Source organism: Protopterus annectens, chromosome 9.part0 (genome assembly GCF_019279795.1).
Source record: "Protopterus annectens isolate FY-2018-M chromosome 9.part0, PAN1.0, whole genome shotgun sequence".
Lineage (NCBI taxonomy): Eukaryota > Metazoa > Chordata > Ceratodontiformes > Protopteridae > Protopterus > Protopterus annectens.
Window position 1 is genome coordinate 263,237,807 of NC_056743.1, and position 23,605 is coordinate 263,261,411.

Genomic DNA, 23,605 nt, shown 5'->3' on the forward strand with positions numbered 1-23,605 from the left:
TAGCCCTCATCCTTCATGCTTTCTCAGGCAAAGAAATACTGCTAGTGAGCTGTAGCCTATTAAACACTAGCAATAAATAAATAAATAAACCCCCTTGCAGAAATTTCCAAAAATTGACCTCCTCCGTGAATGATTCTGAAAAGCCACCCCTATGACAACAGTCTTTAACCTACCATTATGGACAGTTGGACTACCCTTGTTTCTCCTGCCAACCTTGTTGACTTGGCTCTCTTGCAGCAGTGTAGCTATTGCCTCATGTACACTGACAACCCTCTACTAATAACTCACTCTGGTACAGAGTGTGAGAGATGTATCTGCACCAAGAATCTTAAATCCATGCTCTCTCACACTCAAAACAGTAACATGGAAGAGGTTGTCAACTCACCCATCACTACATATGCACATAGTACTATTACTCATACACATCAAACACAAAAATCTACATATGCAGAGGTTCTCCATGAAAAACTTACCTAAATGCCAGAGACTTCCAAAACATGACTGGTACAACTAACACAGTCCCCACAGCACCCACGACACATAGCAACACCAGTGTCTCACCCACCTAGCCTGTAAGGCAAAACACTCAAAAACCAAATTTTCTTGTCATTGGAGACTCAGTACTGAAACACACAGATGTCCTACTCACCAGGGTGGACAAGGAGAAAATCACAGTCAGCTGTCTGTCCAGTATCAGAATTCATCATATCACTCATGCACTGTGGTCTCTCAGCAACAAGTACCATTATGACTCTGTCATACTTCATGTTGATGTGAATGGCCTGAGATGTACCTCAATGGACTGTATGAAGAGAGACATGATTGAGCTGTCTGAGTATGTGTCCCAGGCAGGTATGTCCAGAGCCTTGTGCAGCATACTACCCTCACCTAGAATGGTGTCACAGGATAAACAAAAAATGACTGATTTCAATAACTGGCTTAGTTTTTGGTGTCATTCAAAGGGGATCCAGTTCCTGTCAGCCTGGAAGCCATGGTCAGCAAACTTAACTGCTTTGCCAGAGACAGTTTGCACCTGGCACCTCTAGGCTTTCAGCTGCTGGCAAAGACTTTTGCCTCCTCCATAGTGCCTTTTTAGGTAAGGTCTTGAAAAAAACATTAACGACATGAAATTAGCAAACCAGAACAAAATAACGATCATGCTGCTAAATGCTAGGAGCTTAAACCAAAAGCTGCACTCCCTGGAAACACTTCTATCAGTACAAGATGTAGATGTCTGTGCAGTCACAGAGACCTGGTTCAAGGCCTTAGAGAGTACCCCGGCCTTGCAAGGCTACAATGCCTTCCACACCTTTAGACCACAAAATGAACATGTGAAAACCAAAGGAGGTGGTGTTTCTATCTATATTAGCAATACATTCACCTCCTGTTTAGTTAGACTGGACAACTCCATGGAGTTACTCCAAGTCCGGGTTACAGTGAGTAAGACCCCCATTCAAGTCATAGCAAGTCATAGATCCCCCTCCATGGGTTATGACACCCATGAAGCCTACTTGACCAAACTGGAGACAATCCAAATTTACTGATTACTCTGGTTATGGGGGATTTCAATTATCCCGCCATCAAATGGGAAACCTATGCTAGCCCAACTCGCTAGCAAAAAAGTTCCTTGACTTTGTTAATTCAAATGTCCTGGAACAAGTTGTTCACACCCATACCAGAGGAACAAACATTCTAGATCTGGTCCTCACTAACATGTTAAACAGATGCACTGCAGCAACTGTTGGACACTCATTAGTTTCATCTGACTACAAAAACAGTCACCTTCGAGCTGGTACTGACACCAGAACTCACAAAGGGTGAAATCAGACTAAAAAACTTCAAGTCAAACTATAACCTCCTAGGTAAAGGTATACATGCATTCCAAGCCTCACCCAAAGATGGAAGTGGTAACTACGCCAAAGCTTACACTAAAGCCCTGTACGATCACTTTCATAAGTGTATAAACTCGGTTGTACCAGAAAGAATCAAAGCTAGAGCCCCAAGTAAAAACAAGCTGCCATGATGGACATCCAGCATCAACAGACTTTACAATAAATGCAAAATGTTGCTGTCCAAGAAAACAAAAGCAAGGCCCCGACAATGGAAATCACCCTCCTCAGCCTCACCAGGCAAATAAGACAACTTGTTAAATCCTCTAAGGGCTCCTTTGAGAGAAACTTAGCAAGTACAGCCAAGGATAACCAAAAGGCCTTTTACAGCTACATACAAAGCCTAAAAGGTAGGACCCAAGCATGTGCAAAACTAGTGACCAATGGTATCACACATACTCTGATGCCACTGAGATAGCAAACCTGCTAATGGATAGGTTTGGTGAAAATTTCACTCCCTTATCCCCTTCTAACTTATCACAAACCTTCCCCCAAACTTCTCCCCCACCCTACATATCTGAAGACCAGGTCCTCAAAGCCTTGACCAAGGCAAAAAACACAGCTCTGTGGGACCAGATGACATCCCAGGCTGTCTTCTCAACAGGCTAAAACATGAACTAGCATCACCATTAAGTACCCTTTTCAGTCATAGCCTAACCACAGGCTTTGTTCCTGCAGAATGGATAACATTAACAGTTATTCCCCTCCACAATGTTGGCCTAGCAACAGACCCGGGAAATTAGACTCATAAGCCTGACCAACCTCATCTGTAAAGCTATGGAATGTGTCATTAGGGACCTCATAAATAAAGACATAGGTGACCTCCAAACCCTGGATACTATCCAATTTGGCTTCATCAAGTGCAGATCCTGCCTATTGAATCTGTTGGACTTCTTTGAAAATGTGACCAGGGTCATTGACGAGGGCAAATCTGTGCACATAGCATACCTCAACTTGGCAAAGGCTTTTGACACAATCCCACATTCAGGCATTACCAACAATCTCACCAAACTGAATGTAAACCCCTTTGTTGTAAGATGGGTTGCCAGCTGTGTCACAAACTGGACATACACTATCAAAGTGGGTGACTCCACAGAAACCAGCAGACTTGTTACCAGCAGGGTGCCACAGGGGTCAGTGCTGGTCCCTCTACTGTTTGGTATATACTTCTCAGAAGTTCATGTCAAAACTAAGAGGTTGTAGCTGACCAAGTCTGCAGACAACTGCAAATTAGGAGCAACCATTAAATCCCCAAATTATGTCAATATACTCCAGACGGGTCTCATGTAGACCAACAACTGGTGTATTAGTCATGGTCTCAAACTGAATGCATAGAAATGCATCATCATTCCTTTTGGCACAATGTCCCTTCACACTTAATCTACAATACCCTGAATACCCACAAAGTATTAAAGGACCTGGGATCACGAGTAAACTTGATTAAATTGTAGGTACAAAACACTGCATTTCTGCTCTACTGCAGTTACGTTTCAGCTGTTCAGTAGGTCATTTTTTTGTTAAGCTTCAGAGTTGCATTTTCAAATTGTAAACTAGTTGATTAATTTGTATCACAACTCTAAAGTTGATTGTTAGTCACTTTATTACTACTCAATCCAACTTTGATCATATAAACCCTCTTAATGCTTAATAGTGCTTTAGATTAGGATGTTTGTCTGAAGATCAGTGAATCATACAAATGAAGCATATGGGACAGTTATGTGCACTTTTTTCATTGTTTCTTGCACTCTGCAGTGCACTATACAAAACACAATGGTAGCATCCACTAAATTAAAGTGGTTCTTAATGATGAGGTTGCCACTGACCTATGAATAGTAGGTGAACACCTGTTCAGCTTCTTACACTGTTGGTCTCTGTGCACAGGAAGATAAGTGTGGAATGGCTGAAACTTCCAAATCTTGTCAGGGATAAAATAAGAGTGATAGCACAAAGGCCGTAACTCCAGTCTTAAAGGGGAGATTAACTGGGAGCACTAGATGACTGAACCTAGTAGGGCAATGGATAAGGAGTATGATACACAAGACACAGGAATTCATTTCAGCAACATTGATGGGTTCAGAGTTCACCACAATGACTGCAGAGGGCTGCTTAAAGTAGAAAAATAAAGATGGGTTGAAGGTGATAGTTTCACAGTGGGAATCAAGACTGACTGGCAAAACAATATAATTTGTGTTCAAACCTGTATTTCTGATTCAGATGTAGCATGCAGGCTTCTCTTGCATTGCCATTAAATTGTTTAACAACAAAAAAAAAAATTCATTTTTTCACTGTTGTTGCATTTCTGTTTCTAGTGCTGGCTGGGTACTCATAGGTCAGATTGTCATGCCAAGGAATATTTCTGCTGCAACATGTGGAAGAAATCAGACTGGACTGATCTCACTGAAAGCAATCAATGTTCTTCAGAATGAAACAGCTGTCAATGCATCTGCAGTTTTTTGTATTAAACTATATGCTGGTGAGTAAAAGATGATACCTTTATTATATAAAGGAAGTTTGTGTGCATGATTTGTGTGCATGATATAGTAATGAAACTGCAGAAAAGATAGTCTCATCTTTTCACAAATTGATTTTAACAAATTAGGGTTATTTTTCTACTTCCACTGGAGCAGATTAGTCATTTTTAAATCAGCGGTTTGAATTGGAGATTGCAGTACAGTGATGAGTGGGAAATGTACCTTTTTCTCACTGTAGTGCGATCTCGGAGTTGGTATATATAATTTAGGGGGTGTGGGGGGGTGCAGCCCCCTTGCAAAACTGCTGATAGTTATTTACTGTAGGGCGTCTTTAATCAGAGAACTGTTCCTTTAAGTGAAGACCATACTTCTGCTCACTTAGATAGTTCAGTGTTCGGGTTTCGTTATTGTCAGCTTTCAAGCAACTGGAGTTTTGCTGATTTGGTCCCGATCGTTTGTAAGTTAATTAAATGAGTCTTTGACCTTTTGAAATAGACCCATTTATATATATATATATATATATATATATATATATATATATATATATATATATATATATATATATGTATGTATATATATATATATATATACATATATATATATATATGTGTGTGTGTGTATATATTTATATATATATATATATATATATATATATATATATATACATTTATACATACACACACATATATATATATATATATATATATATATATATATATATATGTATAGATAGATATATCTGAGCTGAACTGAGGTAGACTACCAACCATAACTCTGGGCTGAGATAACCAGACAACTAGAGGCCTTTGAGCTTCCCAAAACTGCATTTGTCTGCCTTACTGTGCCTGCTAAATCATATTATACTGCAGTTTTCACAGTTTGCAAATCTTTTTGTTGCTATTTTGAGTGTTTGCTAAGTAATTGTTGCTACTTCTACTGTTTGCAAAGTGTCTGTTTTGTTTGTTGTTTTCCCGATAATCAGGGTTTTAAATAACTGATTTATTTGCTGTTTGAAACATTCTTTAGTATCTTCTTGCTGTTTCTCTGGTGTTTAAAGCATTTACTAGTTTCTCACGGCTGTTTTTCTACTGTTTAATACATTGTTTTCATGTTTCCAACCTAAATTAGTGTAGCTAGTAGCTGTAGCATATCCAGATACAGTCTTGCAGCATCTGGGTCCGTCTGTAATGGCTGTTGTATTCTAAGCACATTTTCCAAGCTGTCATTGATTGAAAGGGGCCTTTCTGCACCCTAGTGAGAGAATTTGTGCTGATTGGAACCTGTCTGGTGAACAGTCATTAGTCTAGGCCATGGAGTAAGCACCTTCATTGGTTCTTTTTGTTTTTTTAAGTTTTTTTTTTTTTTTTAAGTTTTTAGTTTCTGGTGTTTAAGCCCCATGTTTCACCAGGTTTCTGCTTGTTTGCATGTCATGCAGCATCGCGAAGTGCCTCGCAATTGTGCTCCATAGCTGGACAGATAATTTCAACAGTTTTTCCCTTAGATACAGCTGTAGTACATTACTGTAGTTCATATCTTTAGTACATTTCTGGTCTAAGAAGTATTGCTAGTGAGATGTGACCTATTAAACCACCAGCCAAAACCCCCAGCAGAAATATCCATCTACAGAGCACCTCCTAGATCAGTTCTGAAAGCATGCCCTTTGTGATAACAGTTCTTCAAACCTAGCATTATTGACAGTTGCACTACCCTTGTTTCTCCTGCCAGCCTTGTTGACTTGGGTCTTCTGAGGCAGTGTAGCAATTGCCTCATGCACACTGACAACCCTCTACAAATAACTCACTCTAGTACACAGTGTGAGAGATGTATCAACACCAAGAATCGTGAATTCCTGCTCTCTTGCATTCAAAACAGTAACACTGAAGAGGTTGTCAACTCACCCATCATTATTCATGCACATACTACCACTACTCATATACATAGTGCACATCTAACACATAAATCAACTTAAGCAGAGGTTCTCTCAAAAAAACTTACTGAAACACCAGACCCATCCAAAGCAAAAGACTGCTACAACTAACACAGTTCCCACAGCACTTAATACACACAGAAACACCAGTGCCTCACTTACCAAGCCCTTAAGGAGTAACACTCAAAAACCACATTTTCTTGTCATTGGAGACTCCATAATGAGACACACGGATGTCCTACTCATCAGGTTAGAAAAGAAGAAAATCACGGTCAGCTGTCTATCCAGTGCCAGGTTTCGTCAGATCACACATGCACTCAGGTCTCTCAGCAACAAGTACTATTATGACAAGTTGGAGTGAATGACTTAAGATGTACCACACTGGGCTATATGAAGAGAGGCATGATTAAGCTATCCGAGTATGTATCCCGGGCAGGTATGTCCCTCACTATGAGCAGCATATTACCCTCACCTGCAGTGATGCCACAGTATAAACAAAAAATTATCTGTTTCAATAATTGGCTTAGCTTTTGGTGTCATTCAAAGGGGATCCAGTTTCTGTCAGTCTGGGATGACATGGTTGACAAACCTTGCTGCTTTGCCAGATATGGTTTGCACCTGGCACCACTAGGCTTTCAGCTGCTGGCAAAGGCTCTTGTCTCCCCCATAGTACCTTTTTTTTCAAGATCTCAAAAACAAAGTTGCCTACATGAAAATTGCCAACCATAACAAAGTAAGGGTTATGCTGCAAAATGCTAGAAGCTTAAACCAAAAACTGCACTCCCTGGAAGCACTTCTATCACTGGAGGATGTATATGTCTGCGCAGTCACAGAAACCTGGTTCAAGGCCTCAGAGAGTACCCCAGCCTTGCAAGGCTGCAGTGCCTTCCACACCTTCAGATCACAAAACGAATATGTGAGAACCAAAGGAGGCAGTGTTTCTGCCGATATTAAGAGATAAATTCATCTCCTGACTAGTTAGGCTGAACAACTCCATAGAGTTAGTACAAGCTCAGACTACTATGGTTAAGACCTCCATTCAAGTCATAGCCAGTTATAGATCCCCTGTATGGATCATGATGCACATGACACTTACTTGACCAAACTGGAATCAATCCAAATATTGCCAAACACTCTGGTCATGGGGAATGTCAACAATCCCACCATCATCTGGGAAACCTACTCTAGCCCTAAGTCACTAGCACAAAAGTTCCTTGACTTTGTTAACTCAAATGCACTGGAACAAATTGTTCAAACTCCAACAAGAGGACCAAACATACTAGATATGGTCCTCACTTACTTGACAAACAGATGCACCACCACAACTGTCAAACCCTCATTAGTTAAATATTACCATGAGTCAGTCACCTTCAAACTGGTACTAACACCAGAACTCACAAAGGGCAAAGTCAGACTAAAAACTTCACCAAGGCGAACTGTACCACTATGTCATCCTAGGGGAAGTTATAAGTTCATTCCAAGTCCCACCTCCAGCTGGAAGCAGTAACTACACCAAAGCTTACACTAAACCACTAAGTGTATAGACTCTGCTGTTCCAGAGAGAATCAAAGTCAGAGCCCCAAGTAAAAACAAGCTGCCCTGGTGGACATCCAGCATCAACAAACTTTACAACCAACGCAAAAAGTTGGTATTGAAGAAAACTAAAGTGAGGCCCCAAGAATGGAAAAGCAGCCTCCTCAGCCTCAACAGGCAAATAAGACATGTGAAATCCTCTAAGGATAACTTTGAGAAAAACTTAGCATTCACAGTCAAGGATAACCATAAGGCCTTTTACAGCTATGTATGTAGCCTAAAAGGTAGGATCCAATCATGTGCCAAACTAGTGATGAATGGTGATCCCGCAGAGATAGCAAACTTGCTAGTGGACAGATTTGGTGAAAATATAAATTCCCTTATCCCTTCAAACTTATCGCAAACCTTGCCCCTTACCCCCCAACCTTACATATCCAAAGAGAAGGTCATTAAAGCCTTGTCTAAGGCAAAAAAATACAGCCTCTGTGGGACCAGATGGCATCCCAGTCTGTCTTCTAAACTAACTAAAATATGAACTAACGTCACCATTGAGTACCCTATTCAATCACAGCCTAACCACAGGCTTTGTTCCTGTGGAATGGAGAACAGCAAAAGTTATTCCCCTACACAGAGGTGGCTTAGCAACAGACCCAGGGAACTGTAGACCCATAAGTCTGACCAGCCTCATCTGTAAGGCTATGGAACATATCGTCATGGACCTCATAAATAAAGATATAGGGGGCGGAGCCTAGATGGCTAACTGGTAACAGCAACTTTTATGAGCTCCACAATCTAGTACCAGAATTCAGGAAAAGAATCATTTTTATTTTTCAACAGTAGTAAATTCTTATTAAGGAACCTCAATTCTATAAGAATACCAAATTTTATGCATTTTTATTGAAATTTCCTTATCAAATAAACTGGAGATAATGTCTTCAATATAGAAATGAGCAACTCTAATCCTTCACATTCTGAAACTTCACTGAAAAAGGAAATTCAACTGATGTCAGCCACACTACTTGAATTATCTGTCAAAATGGACAGATTTACAGACAACCTTGAAAATCTAAAAAGTCAACGGTCAGAAACAGACCAATGTCCTTAATGAAATCTTGCAACAGCAACAATCAAAAATATTGGGTATGTAAACTTCTTTAAGTGACATAGATGAGAGAGTTAAGAAAGATGAAACTCACTGTGAATCTCTTTTACAGCAGAATACCTGGCTAATCAGTAAAATAGATGATTTAGAGAACAGAGAAAGGAGAAATGACATTAGAAATTTTGGTCTTCCAGAAAAAACAGAAGGTGAGGACATTATTTTATTTCTTAACTCTTGGCTTCCAGATATATTAGACCTAAAGGAAGGTCTATCAAATGGTATAGAAAGAGCACACAGAGCGACAGGGAAACCTATTTCTTCTTCCAATATGCCTCCTAGATCTATTATTGTGAAATTCTTGTCTTATTTAGACAAAGAACTTGTTCTCAAATCTGCCTGGAGAGGTCATCCATTGACATATAATAAGAGTCAAATTAGATTTGACAACGACTATTCTTCAAGAGTCTTGGAACTAAGGAAAAAACTTGGCCTTTTGTGAAATTTTTGAAACAAAATAAAATAAAGGCACAACTTGCTTTCCCTGCAAGAATCAGAATCATTTATTCAAATGACATAAGAACATTCAACAATGTCGAAGAAGCTTTAACTTTCATCACAAACAACAACATAACTGCAATTCCAGAAGACATGGATTGGTCATCTTCCACCACTTTAAAAAAACCTCTGAGAAAAATAACCGGACTGATATGAGAAAGAAGAAACTGAAAACTGATTCTAGAAACTCTGGAGTCACTACTTCTCTCAAAGCATCAACTAGGACTTGATTTTACTTCTAATCCTTCAAAAAAAGTATGTATTTTTATCTAACATACACCTATAAGAATGTTTTCTTACATTTTCTGATTGAACCTTACTAAGATTACATCTTATATTTCATGTGTTTAGACTTCTCTAATGGTCCTTAATATAGCTACTTACTAAGAACTCGTATAATAGTAATAGCTTGTTCAAGTGACACCCTTGATTTTTGCTTCATTAGCAGCAATTAAACGTATGCTGTATGCATTTATACTTTGTACAATTCTTAATTTGAAATGTTTTTTGAATTTTAAATACATTTATTACAATATTTTATAATTTAGACTTTAGTTACTACTCTACTCAATTTTAGTGTTCTAACATTCCATTATGACTGTTTACTGTCACTCTTGTTTAAAATAGCCTCGAGCTAACAAATGTCTCTCCTCTAAAATAGAATCTACATAATTAACATGGAAGCTCTCATCCTAAAATATAGGAATATGAAGAATTAAATGTTTTTACTCACAGTTATAGGTAGATTAAACTAAATTAACCTCACCTATTATCAAAATAACTCATGTACTATCTATCCCACACATTTATGCCGCATAAGTATATCCAGCTTTATAGTTGTTACTGATGAGAGCTTCCATCTCACATTCTCTGACTTCACTTGTCTATTCTGATTGATTAAATAGTCTGATTAGTTGAGATATTTTTTCTTTCATATTATTTATTTACTAAATATTAATGTCTTTTATGGTTAGAAAATGTTTCAGTTTTAGGAAGGTGCCTGTCTAGATCAGTTCGTGTTATACATCACTGAGTGCACTGTACGGATTTACACCGTCACTTTACTGATGAGTCGTGCACTGTTTAGTTTAGGGATGTATGTTTGGCCAGGCTAGTTTGTAAACTTAGAGACACAATAATGAAGGTTCTGTATATTTGCTGACAAGGATAGACTCTATGTTGTGCGATGCATGTTTTTACAGTTATTTGTCAACTGCGCGAACAATGCTGTGAAGAGGGCTGAAGCTCCTTGAAGATTGGAGGTGAACATTGCCCGTTATGGGATTTGACAGGCTAGTTTACTGCGTTGTTGTGTTTCATGATTGCCTGGGATGGTGAAATATGTGAACAGGTATGTTCCTTGTTGGGCCATGGGAGAACTCTCGATATAGTTGTGGATCTGTTGTTACGTGGCCTATTGCATTGTTGACACTTATTTTGCGTGCTTTTCTGTTGCCGGGCAATGGATCCAATACATTAGCGAGTGCTTGTGGTGACTGCATGGTGGTTGCATGGGACGGTTGTTTTGAGGGGGAGAGACATTGGCGTGCTGCAGAGTTTATCTGGTTTCTGTGGGAATGTGGATGGTTGAGGAGTGTGCAGCGAGAGTAAGTTAGTAAATTACCCCTTTTATTCATTTTTTGAGAACAATAGTCAGGCAGGATGTCTGATTCGGGGTCTGTGCCCCTCCATTTTGTCTAGATTGCCCAGATCTCCTGCCGTGGTAGGATAGCAGATATACATTATGTGCTGTGTAGTGGCTTGCTATGAGTGAATGCGGATGTGTGTGATGCTTACAGGTAGGCTGTTAGTGGTTCTTGGGGTACTCGATCCTAGAGCTTCTTCCGTTTAAACAGCCAATGTCCCTTGTCTTGGAGACAGAAGCTTTAGAGATAGAAATCTGCTCAAATTGGTGCGCATGAGTGCAAAAAATAGGGTAGCCGATCGCTTTTCTGGCACTTTATTACTTTATAGTTGTGCGATTCAACTCTTGTGTGGATGTCCATTCAAAATAGTTGATCTGCTCCTACCTATACCTCTCAACTAATGCAGATTTTGTTGTGGATTTTAATTGAGCCTCTTAACCTGTCATGATAGTAGTGGCTTAAGATGAATGTCATTCTATATTTGAAAGCTATAAACTGGTATAATTCAGAACATGTATGTTAACTCAGTCCCCCATCCTGTCAGGTTAATAGATGAAGTGTCTCTGATTATTTTTAAATTTGCACTCAATTTTTTTGGCTATGTTTCAAGCTGCTAATTACTACTAAGTTATTGTAATGCTGCTAGTTTCTAGCACCCTGCATGCAGCTTTTTTTCACAACAGATTTTTATTGTCAATTTATATCAGTTATGCACCTCAGTAACTTCTCTATGTATAGATTTTATGTCATCAGTTTAGGTTCTCTATAGCCAGTACTATTTGCCTAATTTGTAAGTAAGTGAGGCTGGTGAGTATTTAATGTTGGCTGAGGTTTTTATCCAGTAACTTAATGTAGTAGAAAAGAAGTGTGTGTGGTATTCACATCACCAGTAGAGATCACAGTTTTCCTTACAATAGACATCCTATGAAACAACAATGCATTTAGTGTAGGAAGCGATGGGAGTTAGTCTAAAATTAACTATAGCAGATGATTAATGGGTAAATTAGTATTTTGCTTTTTATTTATTTAAAACTATAGACCAGATTAAATGCATAGTAGGCAGAAATGAACTTGCAAGTATTGATTCTTAGTTTTAATCTGCAAACATATAATATAAGCTATCTGTTTAGTTAAATTTCTGATCCAGATTTCTCTATGGGTTGTGTTTAGAAAATTTGAAATGGGTTTTAAGAATATTGACTATGCTGTTAATCACTACCCAAAAAGAATGTAAGCAATATTATTCATAACTTAGTGAACTAGTACATTACTAACTTTATTAGCCATGCATTAATGAATATTGATATTAAGGAAATATGTGGCTGCTGATTTATAATAGTTCTTCAAATGTCCTATTGATAGTTAAAAATGAAATTCTTTACGCAGTGGAAATAATGATGCTTTACATCTAGTGTACTTTGTTCTGTTATGCTGATCTACTAAGCAATTTTTTAATCTAAACATGCCAGAAATGAAATTGGATAAATATTTGTATTTTAGTAAATGTGGTGCTTCTATATCTGGCTTGCTTGATTGAGTCTACTATGTGTAATTTGATTATATGCTATATTATTTAAAGTTTACAAGTTTAATTTCCACAATATGTTCAAAACTATAGTTTTTTTATAGTATAGTGGACTCAAAAGACAGAAGGAATTTTCTTAGTCATCGTTAGATACTTAATTTCAACTCTAGTAAATGAACTTATTTATACTAACTTTGTTAATGGCTAGTATATTCTTTAATTTGAAATAGTTAAGGCATTGACAAAGTAGATAATGTGAAAAATGTATGTATTTATGTTTATGTATCTATTTATTTATTACTAAACTATGACTATTTTATTTGGTTACAGTATTTATCATTAAATAGGTTTCATCAATCATTATACCTAGACTTTCTTTCTACTTTGAATATTTTATAACTTAGCATTAATGTTTTTATTATATGAAATCTTCTTTTGTTCTATACACTTACAATTACTTAAAATTGTATTTGTTCCCATTAACAATTGTTTTGAATAAGCTGCTTCTATTACATCAGTTTAAGATCTATTTCCTTTATGTATTACAAATTTCATCTATTCATTCAATTCTAACAACAAAAGTGGATATATAAATTAATTTTAGATCTCCCATTAACTCATACTGGAACTCAGAGATGTTATTGTCGTTGATCACTTTTTGTTTGTCATGAAGGTTAATCTGTTTGAACTTATATGTTCACTCAGATTAGAAGTACATGTCACTTCATGTTGGTTAAAGTTTTCAATAAACTCTTTATTAATATGGTTATTCTTACTTATTTTTTATTTAGTATTCAAATCTTCATTTTATTGGCCTATCTTTAATAAAATTTTATACAATTTGTTAGGGAGAACTAAACTAACTATTTCACACACATTTTTTTTCTAGATAAAGTTACACTATTTATTATCCAGTCAATACCAAACATGAAAACTTCAATTAACTCACAAGAAAGTCATACTTGATGGATTTAACCTTACTATCCTTAAATGTTAATTGATTAAAAAATCCAAGGAAAAGATCCATTTTCCTTAGATACTTGAAACTAAATAAAATTCAGGTTGTAGTTATTCAAGAATCCCATCTAAAATCAGATGATAACTTTAATTGGAATCCATTGGAATATATAAATCTATCTTGCTCATCATACAAGAAAAAAAGGTGGAATTTTAATACTTTGGAGGAAAAACATCATCATTCCCCAAATTATTTATAAGTATGAAGACAAAGAAGGTCTTATTTCAATTCTAATAATTAGATTTAATAATAGAATATTGACACTTGTTATCACCTATTGGTTTCCTGGTATAGGGTTAGGAACTGTTAGGAAACATTTAGAACTAATTAACAGAGTTTATAATGGTATTTTGATTCTAGGGGCAGACTTCAACTGTACTTTAGACATTTCTGAAACTTCAATTAAAATCACTTCTGTCTTACTTCTTTAGGAAAAGTTCTAAGAAATTGGTGTGAGAACCTAAATCTAATTGACAGCTACAGTTATAAAGACCCTAACTCACTATCCTTTTCTCATAGTGATTATAGAGTTGGCACCCAAACCAGAATTGATAAACTTTATGTATCTCAAGATTTAAGTATGAAAATTAACTTTTTTATAATCCCTTGCCCCTTTTCAGATCATAACACACTTGTTTTAAAACTTGAAATTGATTTTAAAAGGTTGGTCTTCACAACAAGGATACCAGCATACATCACCCAACTACCACAATTCAAGCCATGGTTAGATCACGAAATTCAAAACTTTCTTGACATTAGCAAATCAAATTATATATGTTTGACAATTCTCTGGGATACACTAAAAGCTTACTTATTTGGTAAAATTCTAGCTTGGTTTAAAAATAAGACTTAAGAATGGGAATCAGAACTTCATAATATTCAAAATAAGCTTATAATTATCACAAAAGATAATTCACAACATCCAAAAGCAAAAATGAAAACAGTTACAGATTAAATAGCAAATACAATGAAATATTAACTCATAAAACAACTTTGGCATTAGAAAAACTAAAAATCAACTCACACTGAATGTCGCACAAACATCTACATAATCTTTCAATGAGAGTTAAAAGACAAGCCTCAGATAATATTACAAAAATCATTTATGAAGGTAGAAATAATAAAATGGTATCAGACATTAGTGATATTCTTGAAGCCTTTAAATATCATCACGCTGACCACCAACTCAATAATTCAGCACAATTTCAACACATAGATATAGATAAAAGTTTACTTAAAATAAATAAAATTCCAGATAAACTAAAATCTGAGATATTATAACAAATTTCTTTTAAAAAAGTAGTTGATAAAATTAAAGAAAGCAAAAATAATAAAGTCCCTGGGATAGATGGAATTATAATGGAGCTATATAAGTTATTCCCTCCTCAGCCATCTCAATTTTCCATAAAGCCTTAAATGTAATTCAAACCGATAATTTAATTCCTCCCTCTTGGTAATATTCCCTAATCACTCCTATATTGAAAGAAAATAAAGATCCAAAACAATGTAGTTCCTATAGAACAATTTCCTTGCCAAATAATGACTTCAAGATATTTGTATCCATTCTTGTAAATAGAATTAAAAAATCCTCAACACATATTATAAATTCTGATCAGTCTGGTTTTATTTGCAATAGGCACATTTACGATAATATTTTAAGAATACTGTCCCTTATCGACATTTTAAATAGGGACAATCGAGAAGCTCTTCTAATAACCCTCAATATTGAAAAAGCTTTTGATGCACTGAAATGGGATTATCTCTTCAAAGCTTTAGAAATCTTTGATTTTCCATCTCATTTACATACTTTGATAAAAAATCTATATAAAAATAATCTTGCATATTTAAAACTAGGCCCTTTTACTTCAGAACCCATTGAAATACTCAAAGGTATCATTTTATTTGCTCTTGCAATAGAATTATTTGCTATTACATTATGCCAAAACACAAAAATTAAAGGTATAGACATTTATGATCAATTTAATTCCAAAATCATGCTCTTTGCGGACGATATACTTTTAACTCTGAGTGTCTCACAAGAATCTCTTAAAGAGTTAGATCTACAGACTAAAAGGTTGTCTGATAGCTCAGGTTTACGTATAAGTGAATCTAAATCTAATTATATGCATTTAAATAAAAAACAAAATTCTTTCATAACTCCAGTCCATTTAATAGGAAAACAGGTCTCTTCTATAAATTACCTAGGAATTATTATTGATGACAATATTAATAATACTTTATCTACAAACTATAAAAAAATCTTAAATACCATAAAACTACTCACTGACAAATGGAATAAATTATTCCTAAAGTTTGAGGATAGACTTCAATTAATAAAGATGGTATTATTAACAAAAATAAACTATATAGCTCAAGCCATTTCAATGCTACCTAATAAAAAACTATCACAAGACATAAATAAAATTCTTTTAAATTTTCTCTAGTTCCCTAAACAAAACAGGATAGCCTATGCTCACCATATTAGACCCTGGGAAATGGGAGGAATTAATTTTACAGTCTTAGAGACATATATTAAGGCTTCTATATTCAAAATAGTTTTCAAATGGATAGACCCAAAAATTTCATCAGCTTGGAAATCCATTCATATTTCTATTTTTTAAATGAGAATAAACTCAGAAAAATACTCTTTCAAATGATCAAATAAATATATTTTAGAAAATATTATGTCTTAATTTACAATTTAATGTTTAAAAACCCACCAGCTCAGTCTTCATAAACTACATCTACAACTCATTTAGATCTTTCATAAACACAAACTTAGACATTAAATAATGATGGAAACTCTTAATTCCTTTCAAAATAACTAAAAACATTCCCAACAAATTACATGAAAACATTATAAATAATCAGGAACTAAAAAATGTTACTTGTTGGCAAGATTGTATTAGGAACTCATCAGTCTTAAACATACAACAAATAATAAACACCTTTGATATTCCAAATTCAGTTTGGCTTATACTTCAAAGCATTTTATTTTATGCTCTGGAGTTATACAGAATAATCAATAATTCATCCTTTAGTTCTGAACCAAAATGAATTTCCATTATCCAAAAAATGGTTTATAATAATCAAAATTGGTCTAATTTCACCTCATTGCTCTATAAAAATGTAATAATTTACAAAGTTAATCCAAAACAAAACTTCTGGAACTTTATTACTAAAGGTCGTCAGACTAACCTCTCCTCTGAAAACAAAATTAATTTATTGTATTCTATTAAATTAACTTCCAATCTACAAGCTTGGAAGATTTTTTCATGGAAATTCTTACACAGGGCGTTTTACACCCCCAATAGGATAGCTAAAATGGACTCTTCTAAACAATTGTTTTGTTGGAGATGTTCTCAGAATTGTAATGCTGATTGGTTCATATATTTTTTGAGTGTATCAAAATTAAAAAATTCTGGGAGGAAATTGGAAATTTCCTTCAAGCTATTTTTCCAGATTCCTTCATACCAACTAAATCCATGATTTTTCTGAATGTAACTGAAACAAATGTTATGAGCAAAAATAATTTGTATCTACTATTGACTATACTAGCAATTGCTAGAAAATGTATTACAAGAAAATGGAAAACTTCATCTGAACCCAACTTTCAAGAATTTATGACTCTACTAGAAGAAACAATACATATGGAAACAAAGGTAAAAGAAACAAGAATCTTCCCTAATAAATGGACCAACAATCCTTGGAAGAAAGTTTTGTCTCTCATTGAGACTTTAAAGATCTCCACATCTTCTTAGTACTTGGAGGAATTACACTGATTTTTTTTTTTTGTTATGTGTAACTACCTCTCTCTAACTCTAACTTATTCTCAATATTTTTCCATATAGGCCATATGTACATATTTTATATAGTTTGTCTTTGTTTCATTTGTATTCTAGTAGAAATTATGTTTTGCTTTTTGAAAATCAATAAAATATTTGGAAAAAAAATAAATAAAGACATAGGTGACCTCCAAATCCTATACCCGACCAAATTTGTCTTCATCAAGGGAAGATCTCGCCTGTGAAACCTGGTGGATTTGTTTTTTAAATGTGATAAGGGCCATTGACTAAGGCAAATCTCTGCACACAGCATACCTAGACTTGGAAAAGGCCTTTGACAGAATTTCACAGTCAGGCATTACCGATAAACTTAAACTGAATGTAAACCCCTTTGTTGTAAGATGGGTTGCCAACTGGCTCACAAACCAGTCACACACTATCAAAGTGGGTGACTCCACATCAACCAGCAGACCTGTCACCAGCAGGGTGCCACTTTGGTAAGTGTTGGGCCCCCCACTGCTTGGTATATACTTCCCAGAAGTTCCGGCCAAAACATAGGGACTGTGGCTGACTAAGTTTGTGGACAACTGCAAACTGGGTGCAATTACTGAATCCCTAAATGATGTCAGTATACTTCAGGAAGGTCTTATGCAGACCAATGACTGCTGTCTTAGTCATGGTCTCAGAATGAATGCAAAGAAATGCATCATCATTCCCTTCAGTAAAAACAATGTCCCTTCACTCTATCAAATTAACAACAATAATCTATGTACCTATGATGTCGTAAGATATCTGGGATCACAAGTAGACTGAGACCTTAACTTTGGCCACCATGTGCCTACTGTAGTAAGGAAAGCTTTGTACATAGCACGCTTGATTAGCAAAGGCATCGCTTCTACAACAAATGAGATTATAATCCTTCTATACTCATCACTAATCAGGCCCATAATTAAGTATAACACCCCTTTTGGCATGTACCATGCAAAGCACCTGCAGCAGTTAGAGAGACATAAGAGGTTTCTAACTAAGATCAAGGGACTCCAGCACATGCCTTACATAGACTGACTAAAGTCCCTGTCACTATATTCAGTATCATATAGACTGCTTAGGGGAGACTTATGCCTGGCGTACAGAGCAATCTCTGACCCAAATGTAATGAATTTCCTGTGCATCTGTAAGTTAAATGGCACTAGAGCTACCCATTCCAGGGAACTAAATATGGCTGGTGACTTGATTAGGATGTGCTGGAAGGACAGATTTATCTCCCAGCTACTGCCGCATCTTTAGTATAGGTTGCCCATTCATGTGAAGCAGAGCACCTCTATGACATAGTTCAAAAGGAACCTGGACGAGTTGATGGGGCAACGTAAATTCTTACTGGGATCATCCACAGCCCTCCTGGACATGGGCCGTCATTACTAAATACAATCCAGGGTATTAACTAGAGTATCTGTTTTATTACATTGGGATAAAACGGCTAGGCTTGATAGCCTAGTAACCTCCTATTTTATATATATATATATATATATATATATATATATATACATACATATATACACATATATGTACATAAACGCACATTTCTCCTTCCTAATCCTTCCATGATAGAGCAGTCATTATATTCTGTAGTGTCTCCAAACACAGATTCTGCCATCTCATCTCATGAAGCTTCCAACTCCTGTCCCAACTCATCTTCCTCCATCATTTTTAATAATCCCTCACTTTGCAAACACCTCATTCCAGGTGTTTTCTGCACAACTTCCTGCAGTATACGTTTGTGAAGAAGTTCGACTGTGTAAATGCCTGTGTATGTATATGTAAACCTATAAGGCAAGGGGACAAACACCAAGTACTTTTAATCTTTGTCATAAATGTGACAAGATACCAATGATAACAATATGGAATAAAAAAGGACAGTGTTATTGATTGCCGTCATGTCTGGAACAATGTGATTAACAGAAAGACATGTAAGATCCTTTATACATTTATTCAAATAAGGCTTCTTTGGTGTCATGTTTGAGTTAGAATTTGTACTACAAAAACTGAGTGCATATGAAAAAAGACAGTCATCTGTGGAATGAATATACTTTTGTGGGACAGAGGTTTCATTTAGAAAGAAAAGTTTTTGTGCAGTTTAGAATGAATGATAAAGAAGAAGAAATTAGGAATTGTCTGAAAGGCATTGTGATAAATGCGAACAATGTTAGTAAAGCAAAGAAGAAAGCTGGTGTGGAATGGGAATTAGCTATTACATTAAATGCAAAAGAAAATGTGTTTATGAATTTACAAACTAAACTAATTTTCAATGGTGGGTTCTGGGGGACATTGAGGTATCAGGGATAGTCTAAAATGCTTTTTCTACAGCAGTATAACATTTAATATAGGAATATAAAAGGGTAAAGGTAATCAGTGTGAGGAAGCAGACCACACTATGAGCATATGTAAAATAGAATGCAGAGTATGTAAAAAGAAGGTAATGTTTGGTTTGCATAGAAAAGGGAGTGACTTCTGAATGGAACCAGTATGTGGAGAATAGGACAAATGATAAAGCAAATGATGAAAAACAAAGGAAGGTTAATGATGTGAAGATATGAAACAAGTATACTCTTGGTGGTGGGGGGGCATAAAAGTTGACTTCCCAGAGGTTGAAGTTGAAACAAATAACATTTTGGGCAGTTACAATATGAGCAAACAGATCAGGAGGATGAAAGTAGGTGAGGAAGGAAGACTTCAGTGGCACAGAAAGTAAAAGTTAGGAAACCAAAGTTTGAAAGTCTTCCTCAAAAAGGTCATAAAGAAAGGAAAGAAACAATGTTAGGCTGGCTTTGATAAATGTGACAGTTTCTTGAATAAGGTTAGAAAATAAATATATTAGAATGTTGTGTCAAGTTACATGCTGATAACATTGATTTGCAAGATACAAGGTTAATTACAGCAGCAGAGAGTTGACAAACTGAAGATAAGGATTAATGTTCAGGGGTGGCTTTTTTTTTTTAATGAAACAAATAAAATGGCTTGATGTGTCCATTGTATGTAAAGATCATAGACTATTGTAGTGCTATGAGAACATTCTGCAAGTAAGGGACAGAATGGTGGATTATATTTAAAGAGAAATATAAGAAGGCGTATTTGTGGTTATAATTACGGAAGAAAAAAAAGAAAAGGTATGATAATTTATGGAAAAATGGTGTATAGTTTGGAAAAGAGTGATAGATCGGATGTTGTCAATCTTCACTTAATCCTTGACTGTGGGCTTGGTTCCGTATCTCAGAACCGACTCTGCCGTTATTTCAGCTTGTACCTTCCAAAAACTTTCAAGCTCAGCTTTACCCATAATGCTTCTCCAAGGATATTACTTCAGATCTCGTTTGCCACTTTTAGTACCAGACGCCTTCCTTTCCTGTCAGCAATCAAGTGCGGCTATTTCTTAAAACTGTAAGTGCTTTTTTCTTTAAAACCCTTTGTTTCTTTCTTTCTATTTTTATTTCATGTACCCTACTCCTCTCTATGCTCTTCCTTAACACATTTAGTGTTATTCCGCCACTATTGTTGGTAGTCCCTCCATCTTTTCTTCCTCTTTATACCTAAACAGTAAACCTTGGATACATTGTTGGCACTTTATTCTATCTATTCTTATTATTTACCTCTACTGTAAACTTTTAGTACCATCGTTGGTATTTTTTTTAGACTAACTGTAAAAAAATCTTTAGCTTTGGAAAAAGTCTCATTTTACCTTTTTGTTCATGTGTGTGTCTGTGTTCCTTGTCATGGCAAACAAGTCCAGGGTACTTCTGGCTTCAAGAGATGCCTGAAGTGTGAGAAAATTGCCAAACTCTGATGGACACTCCTTGTGTGTCTACTGCTTGGGCCCGATGTGCCTTCAAGAAGACTGTGCTATTTGTCACAGCTTCAGTGACTGGGCCCCCGTGGAAAGAAAAAAACAAAGTAATATTATAGGGCCTTATTAAATCTGATTTCGACAAGGTCATATCTGCTTCTTCCATATCTAAGTCTGATGTTGGCTCCCCTTCTACTTCTCCCTCTTCCAGTAAGTAGAAAGGATCTAAGAAGAGGAGTAGGTAATTTCCAACAGTCTCATTGGCACTACCAACTAAGATATCCAAGTCTTCCCTGGTTCCAGTAGTGTCCGCAGAACCCAACAGGAAAGTACTTTAACCCTCTGTGCCTTCAATGCCTGCCTCTGCACCAACTATTTTGACACCAACTACTGTTTCAGTCACAATGATTTCAGTGCCTCTTCAACTCTTGATTCCACCTACTTCGGAACCAGAGGCGTTTTCCTTTACAGATAGGCCCCGAACAAGATACTCCCCATCTATAAACCCCTTTTCAGACCAACCTCCAAGCCATTTCTTGGGGATACCTTGATCTCTGTCAGTCTCTTTGGTGTATTCCACCAAGAGCCTCACTGAGTCTGATGTTTTGAGGCTGGTGGACCAGCTCTGGTGGCGAGGGGATTATCTACTTCCTCAGTGGTTCTGGAACATTACCTATCTCTTCACCTGCCTTTGTTCCTCCTCTGACTCCAACCGAGCCTTCAGAGTTATTTTGGTTCCAACTGCTTTGATGCCGATCATATCATCATCTCCTGCACCGATAACTACCCTGAGCTGTTCAGTTCTATCTGATATGGAGACCTGTTGAAGTCAAACCATCACTGTCAGTTCCAGGGATGCGTTGGTTCCACTTGGGTTTTTTCAATGTTGTCCATGCTTCTCGGGGCATTGGCATGCATGAGCTTGGCTTTGGCCCAAGAGGCAGCTTCCTTGGTGAGGGGGAAGCATAGTTCCAAAGGAGTCTAGCTCAGTTCTGGGCTCCTACTCCTCTATGTGGAGGCCTGTTTTCCAGGCCATGGAGAGGGACTTGAAAACTGCAGTCTTGCAGTCAGTACCACTCTCATTGGGACAGCTTCCCTGCCTTTCCTGTCATTCACAGCTACCTCCAGCCTCTGCCCTGGGACAGCAGGCACAGAAACCTCAGGATTCAGCCATGGTGGTTATGTCCTCTTCAGACACCTTCCCTGTCCCATCCTACGAGGGAGGTGCCCCTGAATAGGAAGTACAAGAAGAAGCACTTGGACTCCCCTGAAGAGTCTTACACAGAAGATACTGATTTTGTTGAAGGTGAAAGTTCGTCAGTGTCACCCCTAGAAGATGTCTCATTTGGAGCCATATCAGAAATCCTGAAACAGATGGGTGGCTGGACGTCCCATCAGCCTAATTTGAAGGAATCAGTATATGTGCAGGCTTTCCATGCCCAACCATCTACCACTTGGATCTTGCCACCCGCTGATGATCTAATTAAATTGATTGTGCAGCAGGCTTGGACAATATCTGATTCCATTGAGCCAATCCTGAAGAGACTAAACTGCATTTTATCAGCTCTGGAAGATCTTCAATATTGGGTTAAAGGGATACCAATAGATGCCATAGTGGTTGCAGCAGCCACCAAAAAGGAACTTGCTGATGAGAGTCCTACTATCCATCCTCCTGAAAAGGAGTCTAGGGTGATAGATAGATTCAGGAAGTGCCTATATGCATCATCAGCCTTTGCGCTCAGGTCCTTGAACTTTATGGCACATTTTATGAGACTCCATCAGGATCTGATAAAGGAGATAACAGATACTCTGACAGGAGCCATAGCTGAGGGAGTGCAGGATAAAGTAGCTTCCTGTTGGCAATCCTTGAGTTAATATCTAATTCATCCATGAGGCTCATTGCGCATGAAGCCGAAGGGCTATCTAGAGCAGCGTGTTATGGCGTAGCCATGAGGAGGCACACCTGGATGCACTTATGTGAATTAGTGGAGCCATTCAAGTTTTATTTTGTCAATGTTTCTTTTGACAGAGCATCCCTTTTTGATCGCAAAGTCAGAGAGACCCTTGCCAGATGTGAGAAAGTTGGAAAGACTCTATCTGTTTTGGGCATACACTTTTCCACTCCTCAATGGTCTTATTCCAGGAGCCAGAGGAGTGGAAAGCTATGGTTCAAAAAATCCCAAGGACCTTTCCAGGACTCACATGGTAATGACTCCCCCGGGGCAGAGGGGGGAGTTATAATGGAAGACATCATGCACGAGGCAGAGGTGGCCTGCAAAATCAGGGTTCCAGGGATTCATTTCCTGGTAACTCCTG

At 36.9% G+C, this 23,605-nt stretch overlaps 1 protein-coding gene across 2 annotated transcripts in view; it reads left to right on the plus strand.

The window, feature by feature from the left end:
• Positions 1-23,605, plus strand: part of LOC122811177 — a 3,180,768-nt gene that overhangs the window by 1,045,345 nt on the left and 2,111,818 nt on the right. For both annotated transcript variants that reach the window (XM_044082849.1, XM_044082848.1), the window contains exon 8: positions 4,199-4,362. In XM_044082849.1, coding sequence (XP_043938784.1) covers positions 4,199-4,362 — 164 coding nt within the window. The remainder of the gene's footprint in view (positions 1-4,198; positions 4,363-23,605) is intronic.